This window comes from Meleagris gallopavo, chromosome 8 (genome assembly GCF_000146605.3).
Source record: "Meleagris gallopavo isolate NT-WF06-2002-E0010 breed Aviagen turkey brand Nicholas breeding stock chromosome 8, Turkey_5.1, whole genome shotgun sequence".
Classification (NCBI taxonomy): Eukaryota; Metazoa; Chordata; class Aves; order Galliformes; family Phasianidae; genus Meleagris; species Meleagris gallopavo.
The window spans coordinates 34,013,366-34,028,762 of NC_015018.2; the positions used below are offsets into that span (position 1 = coordinate 34,013,366).

At 43.4% G+C, this 15,397-nt stretch overlaps 2 protein-coding genes across 2 annotated transcripts in view; one reads left to right on the plus strand and one right to left on the minus strand.

Moving 5' to 3' along the window:
* The first annotated feature begins 1,037 nt into the window (after window positions 1-1,037).
* Window positions 1,038-9,100, plus strand: PPP2R2D (protein phosphatase 2 regulatory subunit Bdelta). The gene is made up of 5 exons (XM_010714952.3): window positions 1,038-2,094; window positions 2,967-3,131; window positions 4,553-4,722; window positions 4,806-4,897; window positions 6,958-9,100. Exons 1-5 carry the CDS (start codon window positions 1,908-1,910, stop codon window positions 7,235-7,237), a joined length of 894 nt encoding a protein of 297 aa, XP_010713254.1. The 5' UTR covers window positions 1,038-1,907; the 3' UTR covers window positions 7,238-9,100.
* Window positions 9,101-11,232: 2,132 nt separating this feature from the next.
* The window catches only part of BNIP3 (BCL2 interacting protein 3), a 7,048-nt gene continuing 2,883 nt past the window's right edge, over window positions 11,233-15,397 (minus strand). The window contains exons 2-5 of the mRNA XM_010714960.2: window positions 14,439-14,566; window positions 13,204-13,310; window positions 12,918-13,067; window positions 11,233-12,187 (exon numbers count right to left, since the gene is read on the minus strand). Of these exons, the coding sequence (XP_010713262.1) occupies window positions 12,136-12,187; window positions 12,918-13,067; window positions 13,204-13,310; window positions 14,439-14,566 (437 nt within the window). The 3' untranslated portion in view covers window positions 11,233-12,135. The remainder of the gene's footprint in view (window positions 12,188-12,917; window positions 13,068-13,203; window positions 13,311-14,438; window positions 14,567-15,397) is intronic.

Here is a 15,397-nt window from a genome sequence, read left to right on the forward strand (position 1 = left end):
GTAACGGCAGGCTGGTGCTCCAGATGTAAGGCCATGTAAAGCAGGAGCTCAAGAAAGGCAGTCAGATGGGGGCAGGGGATTTTCGATCTCTGTTGTTGTTGCTTTAAATAAGAATTGAACCAAGGCTCTCTAGTGCCTCTCTTGACACCTTTAGGATCTATGCTGTTGTAGTTGTGCCTTGTTTTTTTTCTTTTTGTTTTTCTTTTCTTGCTTTTCTTAAACTGACTGTTGAAGTGAAGGTGCAGGTATTCACCAGTGTAACTCGTTGTCATGCTGGGAGGAATTACCCACTGCTTTTGGGAAGTATCTTTCACTTAGCCTGTGGGAGCCACTGTCTGATGGAGTGTTCCAACTAAGATGTCTAAAGCCAAGGAAACCAATTGTAAAATGCCTTGACTGGAAGTAAGTAGAGTTGAAATTTGGGCTTCTCCAGCCTTGCGTTTATGTAGAAGTAGACAACCTATCTAGGAGCACAGAAAGTCCAGAGCACAGCTGGGACAGTTCTGTTGGCTACATCACTCAGTGAGTACATTTGTGTCTGTTTTAAATGCACAATACATTTAGGAATCATCAGGCTGAATGAGGGACAGCAACAAAAAGCAAGAACCTCTCTTGTAAAAGTTGTCTTTCTAGTTCTGTTGCCTTTTTGGGAGAGGAAGGCAGCAAACCTTGTCAGACATCTGGCATCTCAAAAGAAAACGTGATGGAATGAACAGTGGGAGAAAAGGTGGTCTGAAGGAGGAAAACCTCCCAGAGAGTTACACCTCCGTGTTTGAATGACCAGCCTAGAGATCTGGAGCGTGCATACCGTGGCCTCTTAGGGGGATTTTTCCATACCTCGTTACAGAAGAACCTCTGTTTGTTTCTAATGAGGTACCAGTAGGAGAGGCAGCACTTAGGAGCTGCATCTTGTGTGTAGATGCAGTGTCACTTCTAACCCAAGTCCTGCTGATTCACAGTAATGCATTCTTGATTTCACAACTGAAGGGCCAGGACACCCTTGGTCACTTAGAATGATTGCCTGGTAAGCAGCAACAAATTAATTTTGATAACGACCATTTGTGATCTCAGCAGACTGTGAGATACAGATAGAGTGAAAACAATTGCAGCGCTTTTGGTTTAATGTCTGTCTTGTTGAAGGAAGAGAGATTACCTGAACCAGTGCCCTAACTTCTTCCTTGGTTGGGTGATGTAAGGTAACGTTCCAGCAAACAGCACAGGGCGGCCTCAGGCAATCTTAACCTGTTTGCATGCTGATCAGTGCAGAGCAGGCTGCCGAAGGAGCCAGAGAGAAGCTCGATCCACTTACCTGTGATAAGCACATGTTTTGTACCAACTAGTTGTGACAACAGAGCGTTTCTGCTCCTGAAATGGCACTGACTGCTCAGTGAACACCTTGGGCGTTTCCTTTGTAAACTTCTGTTACCCAGCGCCCAAGCAGTCCTTAAGATACAGTGGTCATTTTTAAGCACTTGTTTCACTGATGGCCTTCGTACCCCGCTGCCCTGATGGGTGAAGTACAGACTCCTGTTTGTGACAGGTAACTTCTGCAGAAGTCAGAGGGGCAGCTCTGCATTCATGGCCTGTTTTAGTACAATTCTTGTTCCACAGATCGAAAGGTATTCAGAACTTAATTGACTTTTACAGAACAGGAAATCTAAGTTCTGCTGTTGGTGTTTGTCAGCAGGCAGAGTTCTATTGCACATCTCATAGCTCACGGGGCTGCGACCCCAGTTTGTTAACTTCATGGTATGGGGGGGTGTAGGAATTTATTGTAGGAATTTGTATTCCTGCTGGAGAGCTTGGGGAGGGTGTCAGTAAATTAAAACAGAAATAGGTGGGTGCAAGGTGGGTGCAACGTATTTTGAATCAGAAATCAATGTTATGCCCAAGTTGATTGTTCTCTTATGTTTCAGGTGCCAATACTGAAACCCATGGACCTAATGGTAGAAGCAAGTCCCAGAAGGATATTTGCAAATGCACATACTTATCATATAAACTCTATTTCAGTAAATAGTGATCATGAGACATACCTTTCAGCAGATGACCTAAGAATTAACCTATGGCATTTAGAAATCACAGATAGAAGTTTTAGTATCCTTTTTTAAAATCTTCTGTGAACACTTGGCACATGTAAGTTGTGTGCTGAAGGGAATTATCTTAATTTTACTAATTATAGTAGTGTTTGAATCCTGGGATTAAAGTACAGGATTTAAAAATGTAGAGGTTTAATGTAGTGAAAGCAGCTTTCGGAATGGGCTCAGTCATCTTCAAGTGCAAGCATTCTTTTATTGGAAAACTGCCAGCAGGAATGCCATAGATGGTTTGAATTTTGGAGCACCCTTTAGTTGTTGAGTTTAGTCTATACTTTAAATATGTGCAAAAAGACTTGAGAAGTAGCTACTTCTTTCCAAAGCTTAAGGTCTCTTGACTGTCTAAAATAACGTTTCTCTTGAAAACAGCTATTTGTCCATACCAAATGGTATTGCTAACTGTAGAAATAATTTCTGGATCTTTTAGCAGGCCTGACCAAAACTGTAATAGTATGTTCTGTATTGGCAAATCTGCAACAAAACTCATGTTACAGAAATAATATGTATTTAAAAAAGAGATACAAGTTTTCTAAGGCTTTAAGTAAATAAAGTACAGTGTTCAATAAGATGTGTTGAAAAGGAGGTTTGAGAGGAAGCTGAAACTTCCAACTGTGAGCTTGATTTAGTCTGTGAGGTGCTGATGTTGGACTTTGGAGGCTAGTTTCATTGTTGGGACAGTCTCTGACTCCTTTTTCTTTTCCTTTTAAAAATCGTTACGTAAATAAAAAGCTGCTTTGTGTAGATTGCTAACAGTAGAGGCTAATATATTTGCCCCAGTTTTCTCTGCTGTGTCTTTAACATCCGTTAAGATGGTTACTTACTAGAAATGATTCAGGTGTGAGACGTTGCCTGCCTTTACCAAAACCTTCCCAGATATTGTAGATATTAAGCCTGCCAACATGGAGGAGCTGACTGAAGTGATCACGGCTGCGGAGTTCCACCCCCACCACTGCCACGTGTTTGTGTACAGCAGCAGCAAGGGCACCATTCGGCTCTGCGACATGCGCTCCTCAGCCCTGTGCGACAGGCATTCCAAATGTAAGCAGCCATGCTCTTCCCTCAGGGGTTTCTTGCTTAGACAGAACATATAGGTGGTCCCTTACACGTAATCTAACCGAGTTCGGCTTGTCAGTAAAGACCACGCAAGGTAAGGAGTGGTAGTTTTGTAGAATGGAACATTTTAATTGTCTTGTTCTAGGCCATCAGACAAGCTGAAGTGTAGCGTGAGGCAATTGACCATCTGACTCTGCTCCCGTTTACCCATTTATGCATCATAAACTGATGGGAACGAGTGCTTTTGGCACCAGTGAGACCTGTCTTCTGTCCAGACTCAGTCTTGGTGCTTCTCAAAGGTATCTGCTTATTGAATGCCAGTTCAGGGCAGTTTATTCACCTTTGTGCATTGGTAACTGGGCTGCTGAAGATGATCAGTTTACTCTGTGACCATTTGCAGCGCGCAGGGTAGAGGATATTAAAAATACTCACTGAGTTTGAAGGTGAGTTTCCAAGGATGAAAGGTGAATGGTTTTTAGTTTGCTGAGACATGTAAGCCTGGTAGGTGAGGAAGGCTTTTCTGTTGGAGTCAGAATGAGCAGTGTTGGTGCTTAGCTCCCAGCCCCTTGTTTCTTCTTCAGTACCGTAGCAGTGGGAGTTCATTAGCATTATTTTTCATGGGGGGTATCCTACCTACTGATCCTTGCAGATAAGCTTTCTGCAGTGAAGATAAGGATTTACTGGGGAAAGGAAATACTTCTGCAGTGTGACACGTAGAATGCTACGCCAACTCATCTGTTTGCCTTAGTGTTGCACTAAAACATGCTAGCACTTTTTTTTTTTTTAGCTGAATTACATCCTGTTAAAAGGATCTATTCAAAAATGGAAAAAATAGTGCTGGATAGCTTGTGTTCTGAAACATAGACTTCAATATGGTCTGGAAGTTTAAGGCACCTTTCTTTCCTTGCTTCCTGAAACCTGCAGCATTTCAAGTACAGATTCCATTATTTCCTCTCAGTAGTTTGCATTGTACAACTCAGATTTAGATAGAAGCTTGTTGTATAACAATCTCAAAATACTTGGGTCATGCATGCAGGTCTGTTCTTCAGCAGAACTTGTAGATCAGTTGCAGTCTTTTTACTGCAGGCACAGACTGAGTTTTGGTTGGTTTTGTTGAGGTTTTTTTGGTTGTTTTGCTTTTAACTTTTTTTCCTGGCTCATCCCAAAGTCCTGTGAGTCTGGGCTGCTGATGCTGTGCTCCAGTTGAGAGTGCTGGAGGTGGTCATCAGGCTGCCAGGTGCCAGACACTGTAACGTTATTTCAAAGAGACTATTGAAAAAGTAATTTATCAGTAACATTTGATAAAAGAAGCTAGTTTCTTGGCTTGTTGTTGTCAGAGTTCTGGGAAATGCTGGAAGCTGTAGAACTTGGTGTTGGTTTCATTTATAATTGTCTTCTGTCTGCAGTTTTTGAAGAACCTGAAGATCCTAGCAGCAGATCATTTTTTTCAGAAATAATATCATCAATATCTGATGTAAAATTCAGCCACAGCGGGCGCTACATGATGACAAGAGACTACCTTTCTGTTAAAGTGTGGGATCTCAATATGGAAAACAGGCCTGTAGAGACATATCAAGTATGATGTTCAAGTTTTCTTAAATATCATCTTTTGTTTTTACTTCTTTAAATCTCTAACGTCAACCTAAATATTTCAAAAAGGTTCATGAGTACCTTCGAAGCAAGCTTTGTTCCCTGTATGAAAACGACTGCATCTTTGACAAATTTGAGTGCTGCTGGAACGGTTCTGATGGGTGAGTTGCTCTGATTTGGATTGCTTTTCTCTCAGCTTAGAAATGTAGTTTTGTCCCCAGACCAGTAAGTGGTGCTCAGCTTTAAGGATCAGTTAGTGACATTCAGATCAGCCCTTGGTGGGGAGGGGGGGACGGTGTGTATTCTGCAGTGGGGTTGGTTTTTTTTTTCCGATTGCTTTTGTTGGTGGCTGTGTTGGTGTTTGTATTTCCCCAGAAGATTTCAATCTTTCATCCTCCAGTTGCAGGAATAAATTTTTGTTTGCCAGTACAGTCAAAACTGGTCAGTTCAAGCCTGGCTTTATTTTCAAAGTATTTACATGAACATCCATGCGTTATTTTCCAAATTAAAGCATATTTCAGTATTTTCTGTAGGCCAAAGAAGATCGAACTGTTAGGTAATGATTTACATTTGTTGCAGATAACAGGAATGCTTATCTTGCCTGCAAATTGTGGAAGCATTGTCATCAAATACCTACCAAAGCACTTCTTGTGCACGCTTCCTGCCTCTGGCTACATACTAAAATGTTTTCAGAAGCCATGGGTAAGACCATGGCAAAGCTGGATGCTTTTTGTTGGCTTGCCTTGGGGATTCTTCTTTTTATTGCAGGATTGTGTATTTCTGAAATGCCTCTAATGGTGACTTGTCTGCTACAAAACATTGGCACTAGATGAGCTTTTATGCCCCTTCCAACCTGTGCCCTTCTATGAAATGCTTTCAAACTGCTCAGTGAAAAGGTGTTCCAGTTTTGGTTTGGGAGTAACAGGAGCCATGCTTTGAAGCAAGCTTGGGCCTAATACTGAAACATCCCCCATGTAATTTCTAAGGGAGCGGTGACCAGAGAAGTCAAATTTGGTGATCTGTGTGTATGGGCATCAGTGAAGGAAGTAAAACCAACCTACAGTGCTATTGGAGTCCTGCTGAGAGTGCATGGAACGCTGCACACCACGTAGGAATTAATTTCCGAAGTAAATAGAGTTAGAACATTGACTGCTGTCAATGTCCACTTGCAAGTGGCTTTGAGTTATTCAGGGGGAAAGAAAAATCTGCGTCGAAGGGCTTACCAAAAAAATCCCGCATTTCCAATATTCCAAAATGTATAGAAGAAGTGGTGTTTCTCACTGAACTAAAATGCAAAGGACCTAATGCTTGTTCCTGCATTTTTCAAGTAATTTTCAGCCAGTCTCTGGTTAACTCCCATTGAAAAAGGAAAAAACCTTTCTCTTTGCATTCCCTCATGCAGTCTGATGTATTTTCTGTTAATAGCATCTCGTCCTGCTCCTACTCATTGGTTTTGGAATGCCATGAAGACAGTGTGTGTTGATAAATAAGCTGACAGTGTTTTGCTAAGGTGATTGAGATCTTAAACAACATGTGGGACTGCAGACACATGGGGTAGCAGCTTTTCCAATTTCAAGTGGTAGAAATTAGCGTTTAACATAGAAGAATGAGCTGCTTACCTTCAATTTCAAGCATGTTTCTTGAGAGCTACAAACAAACTGGTAATTGAAAGTTAGGTGTTTTAAAAACTAATTCAATCTTTTATGCAAAGAGCTCCTGAAGAGCTGCATCAGAGACTCACGTGAGGGGTTAATGTTATTGCTTCAGAATAATTTTTAGTAATTAATAATTAACAGGAGCACAGTGCAAAGGAAGGCACTTGTTTGTGGCAGTCTGATGAAATTAAGTAGCTTACAATGTAAGTGTTTACAATGTAAGTGCTTCCTCTGTAGCTCCTAGTGCTGAAGGGTGAAGGGAGGTAGTAGGAATAGGAAGACCTGCTTTGCTTCCATTGAGATGAACAAAGCCCAGGAGTGCTGCTGAGACTTAGTGGCAGGGGACACAGACCAGGGGCAACACCTGGGAGAGAAAATGAGGGAGTGGAAGCAGCCCTGAGTGCCCAGCAGAACTGAGCAAAGGTGTGCATCAGAGACAAGAAGCGGGTGGTGCCAGGTATTGGTGGCAAATCTGACCCGACACCTTGCGGTGAGAGAGGAAGACAGGGATTGAACTCCCCTGCAGGAAGCCTGGTGACATCTCCCTTCCTTCTGTTTTTCAACAGTGCTATCATGACTGGATCTTACAACAACTTCTTCAGGATGTTTGACCGCAACACGCGGCGGGATATCACGTTAGAAGCATCCAGGGAGAGCAGCAAACCTCGTGCCATCTTAAAGCCACGCAAAGTGTGTACAGGTGGTAAAAGGAAGAAAGATGAAATAAATGTTGACAGTCTGGACTTCAACAAGAAGATTCTTCATACAGCATGGCATCCCATGGAGAACATCATTGCTGTAGCTGCCACCAATAATTTGTATATATTCCAGGACAAAATTAACTAAAGGTGACTGACTTGAGGACAGAGTTGTCTTCTTGCATAGTTAAGCTCAGTTGTTTATCTGTAAAAGAGAAGGCCTTGTCCTACCAGTGAAGAACATTGATGCACTTACTTCCCTTTAGGTAAAGGAGAGGATCTGGCCTGGTTTTTGCTTTCACGGTGTGGTTCTGCCTTTGCTGAGGTTAGGGAGTGTCAGTTGCAGTTTTCTGAGGAAAACCCTCTGGAAGCAGAACTGATGGACAGTGCTCAATCAGGCCAATACTCAAAACAAATGTATTTATTGACGTCTGAGCCTTCCTTTCCAGTTTATAGACCAAAAATTTAACACCCAAGAAGAAAACAAAAAAGTCATAAAAATGTAATTTCTATCTTTTGCGCTCTTTCTCTGCTGTAATATTTGGGCCTTTCAAGACATATATTGTGCTTAATGCCTGTAAACATTCCTCCTCTGGCCTGTATCTAGGCTTAGGTGTTTTTACCTTGGAGCACTTAGGTAGGTCTTGAGTTGGGTTGGTAGACAGGTTTCCATGGATATTTACTCACCAGTTGTATCTATTGCCACACCTTCTGGTGTAAACCACTTAATAAAATAACAAGCTAAAAAAAGTGTTTTTAAATCTGAAGGTATGTATTCAGTCTTTTTTATTTTTTTTTATTGCATGTACTGAGATTGTCAGATCTGCCCATCAGGATGGTTTTTTTCACAGCGTTTGTCCCGACACACTGATTTCTAGCAGACTAATACAAACTTTTTTGTGTAGTATTTGGAATTCTAGATTTCGAGTTTCCTTGGAAGTGTCATTTAGTTTAAGTTGCACTGGTTTTCTTGTAAAACGACTTTTGTATACAGAGTAGGAGATGGAAGAGGTTAGTGTAAAGAAGTCTGCAGCCTTAATAGAAAGCGACCACCTTGCACAGAAGGGAAAACAAATTTTCTTCTTTGAAGATTTAAAAAGAAAAAAAAATTTAAGTTTATCTGATGCCTCTCAATGTTAGGTAGAGACATACCTTATGTGCATTATGTTTTTTAACCTTTTTAGTACTTGTCATAAAGATACACTTTATTTTAAATGTTTGGCATAATATCTTGTATTTCACATCGCAGTTGAAACCAGCAATAAAAAGTTTCTTGATTATGCCAAGCAGCAACACAGCTTAATACATTTTAGTACATTCTGACGTCAGGCTGTCAGAAAATACTGAGGCTGCTAGCTGGTGTTACTATGTTATAACTGTTCTTGCTAGTTGTTTTTGTTTTGGTTTTTAAAGCCTTAGGTACTTTTTTTTGTTGTTCCGAAGGGGCCTAAAATGCATCAACCTTTTCTTCACCCTGGGCTAACGTGGGTGAGAAATTGCTCCTGAAGCTGTTCAGCACATCTGGTAGCGCCAGGCGGCTGGGCATCGCGCTCTGGGAAAGGTGCCTGCAGGTTAGATGTTCTCAGAGATCCCCTCAGCTTCCCAGAGCAAATACAAGAAGTGTGGTTTACACTCCACTGTTATTGGAATGAAGGTGTATTATGATTACTAAATCAGATCTGCGTATGCAAACGTAAAAGTGTCTGTTCTTACCCTCAATTATTGTCCATAGAGTGCCACTCTTGTTCACGGTAAGCTAGTAAGTACAACTAACTTTGAGGTTCTACAAATAAAGTTTAAATTAAAAAAGAAAAAAAAAAAGAAAAAACTTATACTGTATATTGGTTGTGACACTATTTGCAAATCTTGAAATATGGAACTGCTGGGTCATGAAAGGGTTCGATTTGACCTTGTTCCTGAGATGCATAATAGAGCTAATACAATGGGATTGTACATACTTGTTCAATTATTTTGACCAAAAAGTTTAATAAATTTTAAATGTTTACCTGGATGTGCTCTGTGTATTTTGACAACTATTTGTTCCTTTTCTGAGATGACTGGCCATTAACCAACCTGAGCCCTGTATCTGTGGGACCTGCAGGTTGGGCCTGTGGCTTGGCCATCTGTATGCAGTGAATACGTTTGTGCTGTCTGTTTCTGATCCATTTCTTCAGCAGCTGTAAGTGGAATGTCAGTATAAAGAGGGTATGATGAAGTCTTATTTTGTACCTCTTTCAGTTAAATAGCTTCTGATGATTCATCTGCTTAAAAACGAGGCTGTTGCCTTGGTGTTGTGTGCAGAGTTTGACATTGGTGTGTGAAAGGTCCCAGCACACACAGGCAGCTTTAGGCAGTGTGCAAATCCACAGCTTTGCAGATGCGTCCTGAAAGTGAGGTAACTTCTGTCCTCAGTTGGTTTTGGGGGGATAAACAGAAGAAGAGGAATTGCCTGTGCACGAATTGTGGGTCAGATTTTTGAAGCCTGTTTTAAACAACTGCTTGTTCTGATGCAGTGAATCCTTGGTCCTCTGTTACTTAGGGCCTGGGTGAAAAGGGCTTGTCAAAAACAGCACTGGTAGCTGTGGGATGTGGCAGGAGCTGCACTGGGAGCCCCTGGAGCAGAGCCTGGCCCAAAGCTGTGCCCTGAGCTCTGCATGGCTGTGAGTGCTGCTGCCTTCTGTGCAGGCTGTGCTCTGTAACACCTCCTGGGGCACGGCTGTCACACAGACCTGTGTTGTTTATCATGTGCCACAATGTTTCTTGACTCTCCAGAGCTGAGGGCAGTCCTACCTGCTCCTGGGGCACTGAAAGGTGTGCCCTGATTCGGCCAGCAGGAGGTAAGGAGCTGTATTCAGCTCCAGGAGCAAGAAAAGGTAAGAACAGATGTGTTGATTTCCTTTTTAGTAGGGTTAAGTTTATTGCTTATCAGAAATGGGGATATATTCCAGTTCCTGTCCCTACCTCTGAAGCCCTAAGGGCTGCATGTGTCTTACCACAAAAGGTTTTTCCGTGTCCTGTTGTTCCAAGGAAGCTCTATTTGTAGGCTCAGGAGTCGGAGCCCAGCTTTCACTGAGGTCCTCCTCCAAAGGCCGTGTCTCCAAACAGTGACCTGTCTGCTGCCCAGCAAACACTCCAAGACTCCCATGCAACTTCCCTGTCCTGGCCTTACTGAGCAAGGTAAGCAGTGTTTTCCTCTGTCTGAGATTGTTTCTGCATCACCGAATGCCACCTGGGGTGGTTTTGGGTTCCTCACTTTGCTCTGCAGGCTGTGAGTGGGCACAGGCTGAGGGAGGGATGGGGGAACGCAGGGGCCGCACTGCTGGAATGCTGAGGTGTCATTACCAGCTTCCATGAATCCCTTCTGAAACACCAGTACTTACAACAGGAGCACAGGAAGCTTCCAATGCAGCGTATCTTCACTTCTCATGGCATTCTGGGTTTGTATTTTTTTTTTTGTTTTTCTTTTTGTATTTATAAGAAAACCTTAAATTCAGATACAGCAGTATTAAAACAATCTTTTTTTCCAAAGGGAGGAAGCGGTTGTTCTGATGATGGTTCTGCTATCAATGCTTTTATTATTGTTGAGGAGGAACCCTGAGGTTCAGCTCAGATTTCTTAAAAAGCTCAATTTCATGAGAATTATTATTCAGAAACTGATGTAATATTTTTTTCATTGCAGATGGACATAATCAACAAGCAGAGCCTGCTCCTCCAGCAGCACTACCTGATCAAACCCTGCAAGTGGGGATTTCCAGCAGCCTCAGCAGGATCAGCCCATGGAAAATGAATTGTGCCTTGCTTGGATTGGGGCCCACAGGGCAGTGCTGCTCTGCCCTGAGAGGGATTCAGCACAGAAGGAATCAGTACTGCTAAATAAGGACAAAAAGTAGAAAGCTAATTTGTTCCTAAATGACGATGGTAGAACAGAACATGTCTCTGCAAGCTCGGTGAGCTTCTGTTCATTGTGACTTCCAAAGACAGCTTACCCCTATTCAGATTGAAGAATCAACAATCAAATTATTTCCTATATAAACCTCTTGCTAGTTTGTCAGTTATGCACTTTAAGGATGAAACGGCCTTAGAAGCTTTAAGACAAAGCTTCTTCAACCACTTTGAGCAAGCATTAGAGAAACGAGGAGGCAATCTGTGAGGAACTGTTTTATTGAAATATACAAAACAATTTGGCAAACATCCACTTTTTTCTCATTAAATAAGATAAAATTACTGAATGTAAAGGCATTCCGTTAGTACAAACAAGCGAGCAAGCAGATCTTCTTGAAGTTTATACATGGATGAGGCAAATAGAAGATGCAAATTTATTTTACAGGTAAAAAGACTGAGAAGCAACAGCCTGAGATACAGCAGAAGGAGATCCAATTAGCTGGGGAGTTAAATTAATGCCTTTGCAGAAGAAGTATTAGGCACTAAGGTCCAAATTTCATTTCGGGCTGTTGGGTGTCACGCTGAAGCAGTAAAAGCTGATGGAAGTTTTACCACTAGAGCGACTTCTTCCAGGTGACTGTTTCACATCTCACACAAGTGAAGGAGAGCTGAGCAAAATCTAAAAGGAAACAGCTTCAAGTGAGGTGCAAGCTTACTCAGAATTCCTGTCTGTGATACATAAGGCCACACATTGTTTTGGGCTAATCCCTCATCGTCACCACCGCAGAGCAGTGACAAACATCCAGACCTGTGAAGTGTAAGGAAACAGCACTTTAATTGCAGCTGTGACTCAGCGAGATGCTCAACTAAAGCTAAGCTTCTGTTTTTAAACACCCATTTATTGGAGTTCTCAGAGATGCTTCACTACAAAGCAAGGCAGCAGCTGCCAGAGCGTGATTCAGATGCATTGTGCATTGCTCCAGAAGACTAGACATGAGACGTTAGCTTTAGTGTCTTTTCCCATTCTTACTAAACTAGGAACACAGCATTTACAGAACGAGTGCACGCTGATCTCGCAGCGGTGCTAGGATGGGTGCTCCTGCAGGTCACCTCCTGTACTCCCGGGTGAATGTTTTCTTTGCTTTGAAACCACGGCAGGTGCCTTCAGAAAGAACTGCTCGAAGCTGTGGTTGTGAGGCGCCTTCCAATGTAAATCCTGAGGATCAAGAACGTGGGGTCAGTAAGCATTTGGTTTCAGCTCAGGAGGGACGTACAGCCTGCGAAAGAGCTCTTCATTATCAGATTACAAGTTATATAAGTCACAGCCAGGGCAGCAGCACAGCTATAACACAGTGCCCACCGCAGCACCCGGCCCTTGGTTGCTACCAACCTCGTGCAAACCCTTCTCTAACACCAAACTGTGAGCAATTCTCTGGGTAAGCTGCTCGCTTTCAGGAATGCAGGAGTCAGAGATGAGCATGGGGTCATCGACAACAACGCAGCACTGCGGGACCTTCCTGAAGTCAAACGTTCTGATTACACTTTTTCTTTCAGCTGGTGTTTGTAAGCCATTGGTTTTACTGTCATCCTCATGGACTTGGTGTTTCTGTAGTCACCATTTCCCACCTTGCTGTGCTTTTACAGCTGCCTACGTTTTTACCTTTTGAGATTAAAGCTCACACCTCCAATGGAACTGAGAAGTACGTACATATAATCTTAATTTCACTGCTCCTTAGTTCTTTAGATTTCTCAACTAGTAAGGAAAGCATTAAAGTTAACTGGGTGCATTCAGCAGTGCCACAGGCAAACAAATGGGAAACCCTGAACAACCAACTCCATCCTTACATGGTGAGGGGCCCCCTGCTCAGCTACAGACAGAGGGGGTCAGGGTTAGACCTGAGAAAACAGGTAAAGAAAAAAAGCCACTCAAAAGAAAACAAACTTACCCTAGTCCGATGGCAAGCAAATGAGAAAGAAGCAGAGATGGGAGGAAAACCTTCAAAAATTCTGCTGAAAATATCCCCCCTTTCTTCATGACACTGGTGTTCCTCATGCTGAGCGTAGCTGTGCGCCTGGGGTGTTTGAACAGGAACTCCCTAATTTTGAGGAAGAACATGCAGTCACAACACTAACATACGCAAACCAGATGCAGTCACAACACTGATACACACACTGCTGCTCGTGGAAGTAACAGCTGCCTCAGAGCTCCTCAGAAGCCCTGAGGGCACTCACTTTGGGGGGATGTTCTCCGGCCTGCTGGACCAATCCCATATCCAGTCTGCATTTTTCTTCAGGAGCCTTTCTACCTCTCTCCTCCTTTCAAGGAAGTCCTCTTCGGACTGAAACAGAGAGCCAGGGTCAAACAGAACACGGGACTGTCAGAGGTAGGAACCAGCCCTCTGAGGCAGATCTGCTCTGCACCCAAGCCGTGCACAAGGCCGCACCTGGCTCACTTCTCCCATCTCTCCCTGCTGCGTATCTTCCACGTCACCCCAACATTCGGATCCCGATAAACGTGGGCAGGGCGGGGATGGCCTCAGAGCAGGGTGTGAATGAAGAGGGTCATATCCCACATTCGTATTTCTTATTTGTGGGAGTAAAGACTTCCCTGGAAATGAAATGCCAGGCGCCCTGTATTTCATCCCCACCTGTGATCTGAAAATATCCCGCGTTCACAAATCCAAAGGCGCTTGGCAGAATGCACTTCTCACGTCTGCCTGTGTTCAGATCTGGTGGATGTTACACCCACCTGCAGAACCTGCAGCTAACACACACCACGTGAAACCAGCTTAGTTTAGAAAAGCTACACGACTTCTGGGACAGTGTTGGCAATAGGAGGGGTGATCCCAGGTCTGTTGTTCTCTGCTGCACAGATGTATGTGCACAAACAAAACAGCGGCTTTGCTACACGGCAATACAACGTCCTGCTGCTTACACACACACTGAATGAAGCAGAGGTCGTGCAATAAGAGCAGGATCTGATTATAGAAGTTAAGCAGCTGCACACACATGTAATACAATGAAATAAGATTGCCCAGGCAGCTATTTCTGATGGTTTTCTAACTTGAGACCATTGCATCTCAAAATCTAAATAACCATCTTCAAATACGTGAAAGGTTTTCTGGAAATGTAATCTAAGAACAATTAATTCAGGTAATGTATTTAATTAACCCAAGGTGGGCAATTCCTTCAGACAGATTCCTGAAGGAGTTGTAGAGACGGTGAGTTTGGGATAAAGGGAGGGGCTGTGGGACCAAGCATGTTTAATGCCATTTTGAGAGCTGGTTAAAGCTACATTGGTAAAACCTGGGCTGTCAGTTCTGGACAAGAGGAGGCTGAGAGATTCTGCTGTCATTATCCTAAGAGCAATTTGCTGAAGTCCCTAACAGAAGGTGAGCTGCTGGTTTCCTACTGCTGGGGGTCAAACAGTGACAAATTCGTTCTCCAAAGCAAAATGAGACTTTTACCTGAAAGCTGTTTTTTTCCCCACTGCTATGGCTCTCTATTTCCAGAGCTCTGTGGCTGTCCAGAGGTGTCTGGGAACGAGGAGGGCTTGAACAAAGAGAAGAACCAGTGAGAAGGAGCTCAGTCAGTCCTTAATGACATCACTTTTGGGATGACTAAGAAGTAACAAACAAAGCTTGTATGCACGGCTGTCCTGAAGAGCTCAGCGCCCTGACTGTAACCAGAGATCCATCTGTCCCCGGGTGATACAAAGCAGGCACCTCACCCAGTCCATCCTGATGCTCCAACAACCTGCCAAGCAGAGTGCTGTGCCAAGATGACTGTCAGCAGTGCAGAGGTACGGCGTGAGGCTGCTCACTAAATAACCTGGGCAGCAGGTGATGGCTTTGGGGTTCAACTCTAACGAGGCAGGTGAAACAAGGAGGTTCTGCATCCTGCTGTTTTAAGTCCCTCAGTTCCTTTTGCTAAATAAACTTCAGGCTGCAGACGTCGCAGTCCATCCAAATCAAGTGCATGAATTGGTAAAACTGACCATGAGTCTCAGATGCATTTTTCTGTTTTATTATTATATACCTAGAAATCTGTATGTTTGGTAAACTAGATATAGAACAACTCGTTTCAGCAGTTGCCTGAGCACTCTTGACTGTTTTAACCCATTGCAAAGCACACACTGCTTGTTATCACCTTTCTCTGACGTTTCTGCTTTAGAATGACAGCCACACACTGCTGTGTGGAACCTCCACCAGAACAAGAGTGCTGCCTGTGCACAAGCAGGAACGCTGTGCATAAAAATGGCTTTGTGCAAGAGTGAGCTTTGCTTTACTTCACAGAATCACAGAATGGCCTGGGTTGCAAAGGCCCACAGTGCTCATCAGTTCCAACCCCCTGCTGTGTGCAGGTCACCAACCAGCAGCCCAGGCTGCCCAGAGCCACATCCAGCCTGGCCTTGATGCCTGCAGGG

What these genes read in the sequence shown, in the direction of transcription:
- PPP2R2D (XM_010714952.3), top strand. Translation starts at nt 1,908, where the DNA reads ATGTTTCAGGTGCCAATACTGAAACCCATGGACCTAATGGTAGAAGCA. An exon ending in GTGCGACAGGCATTCCAAAT is followed by an intron (nt 3,132 to 4,552) that starts GTAAGCAGCCAT and finishes TTCTGTCTGCAG; the next exon opens with TTTTTGAAGAACCTGAAGAT. An exon ending in GGCCTGTAGAGACATATCAA is followed by an intron (nt 4,723 to 4,805) that starts GTATGATGTTCA and finishes TATTTCAAAAAG; the next exon opens with GTTCATGAGTACCTTCGAAG.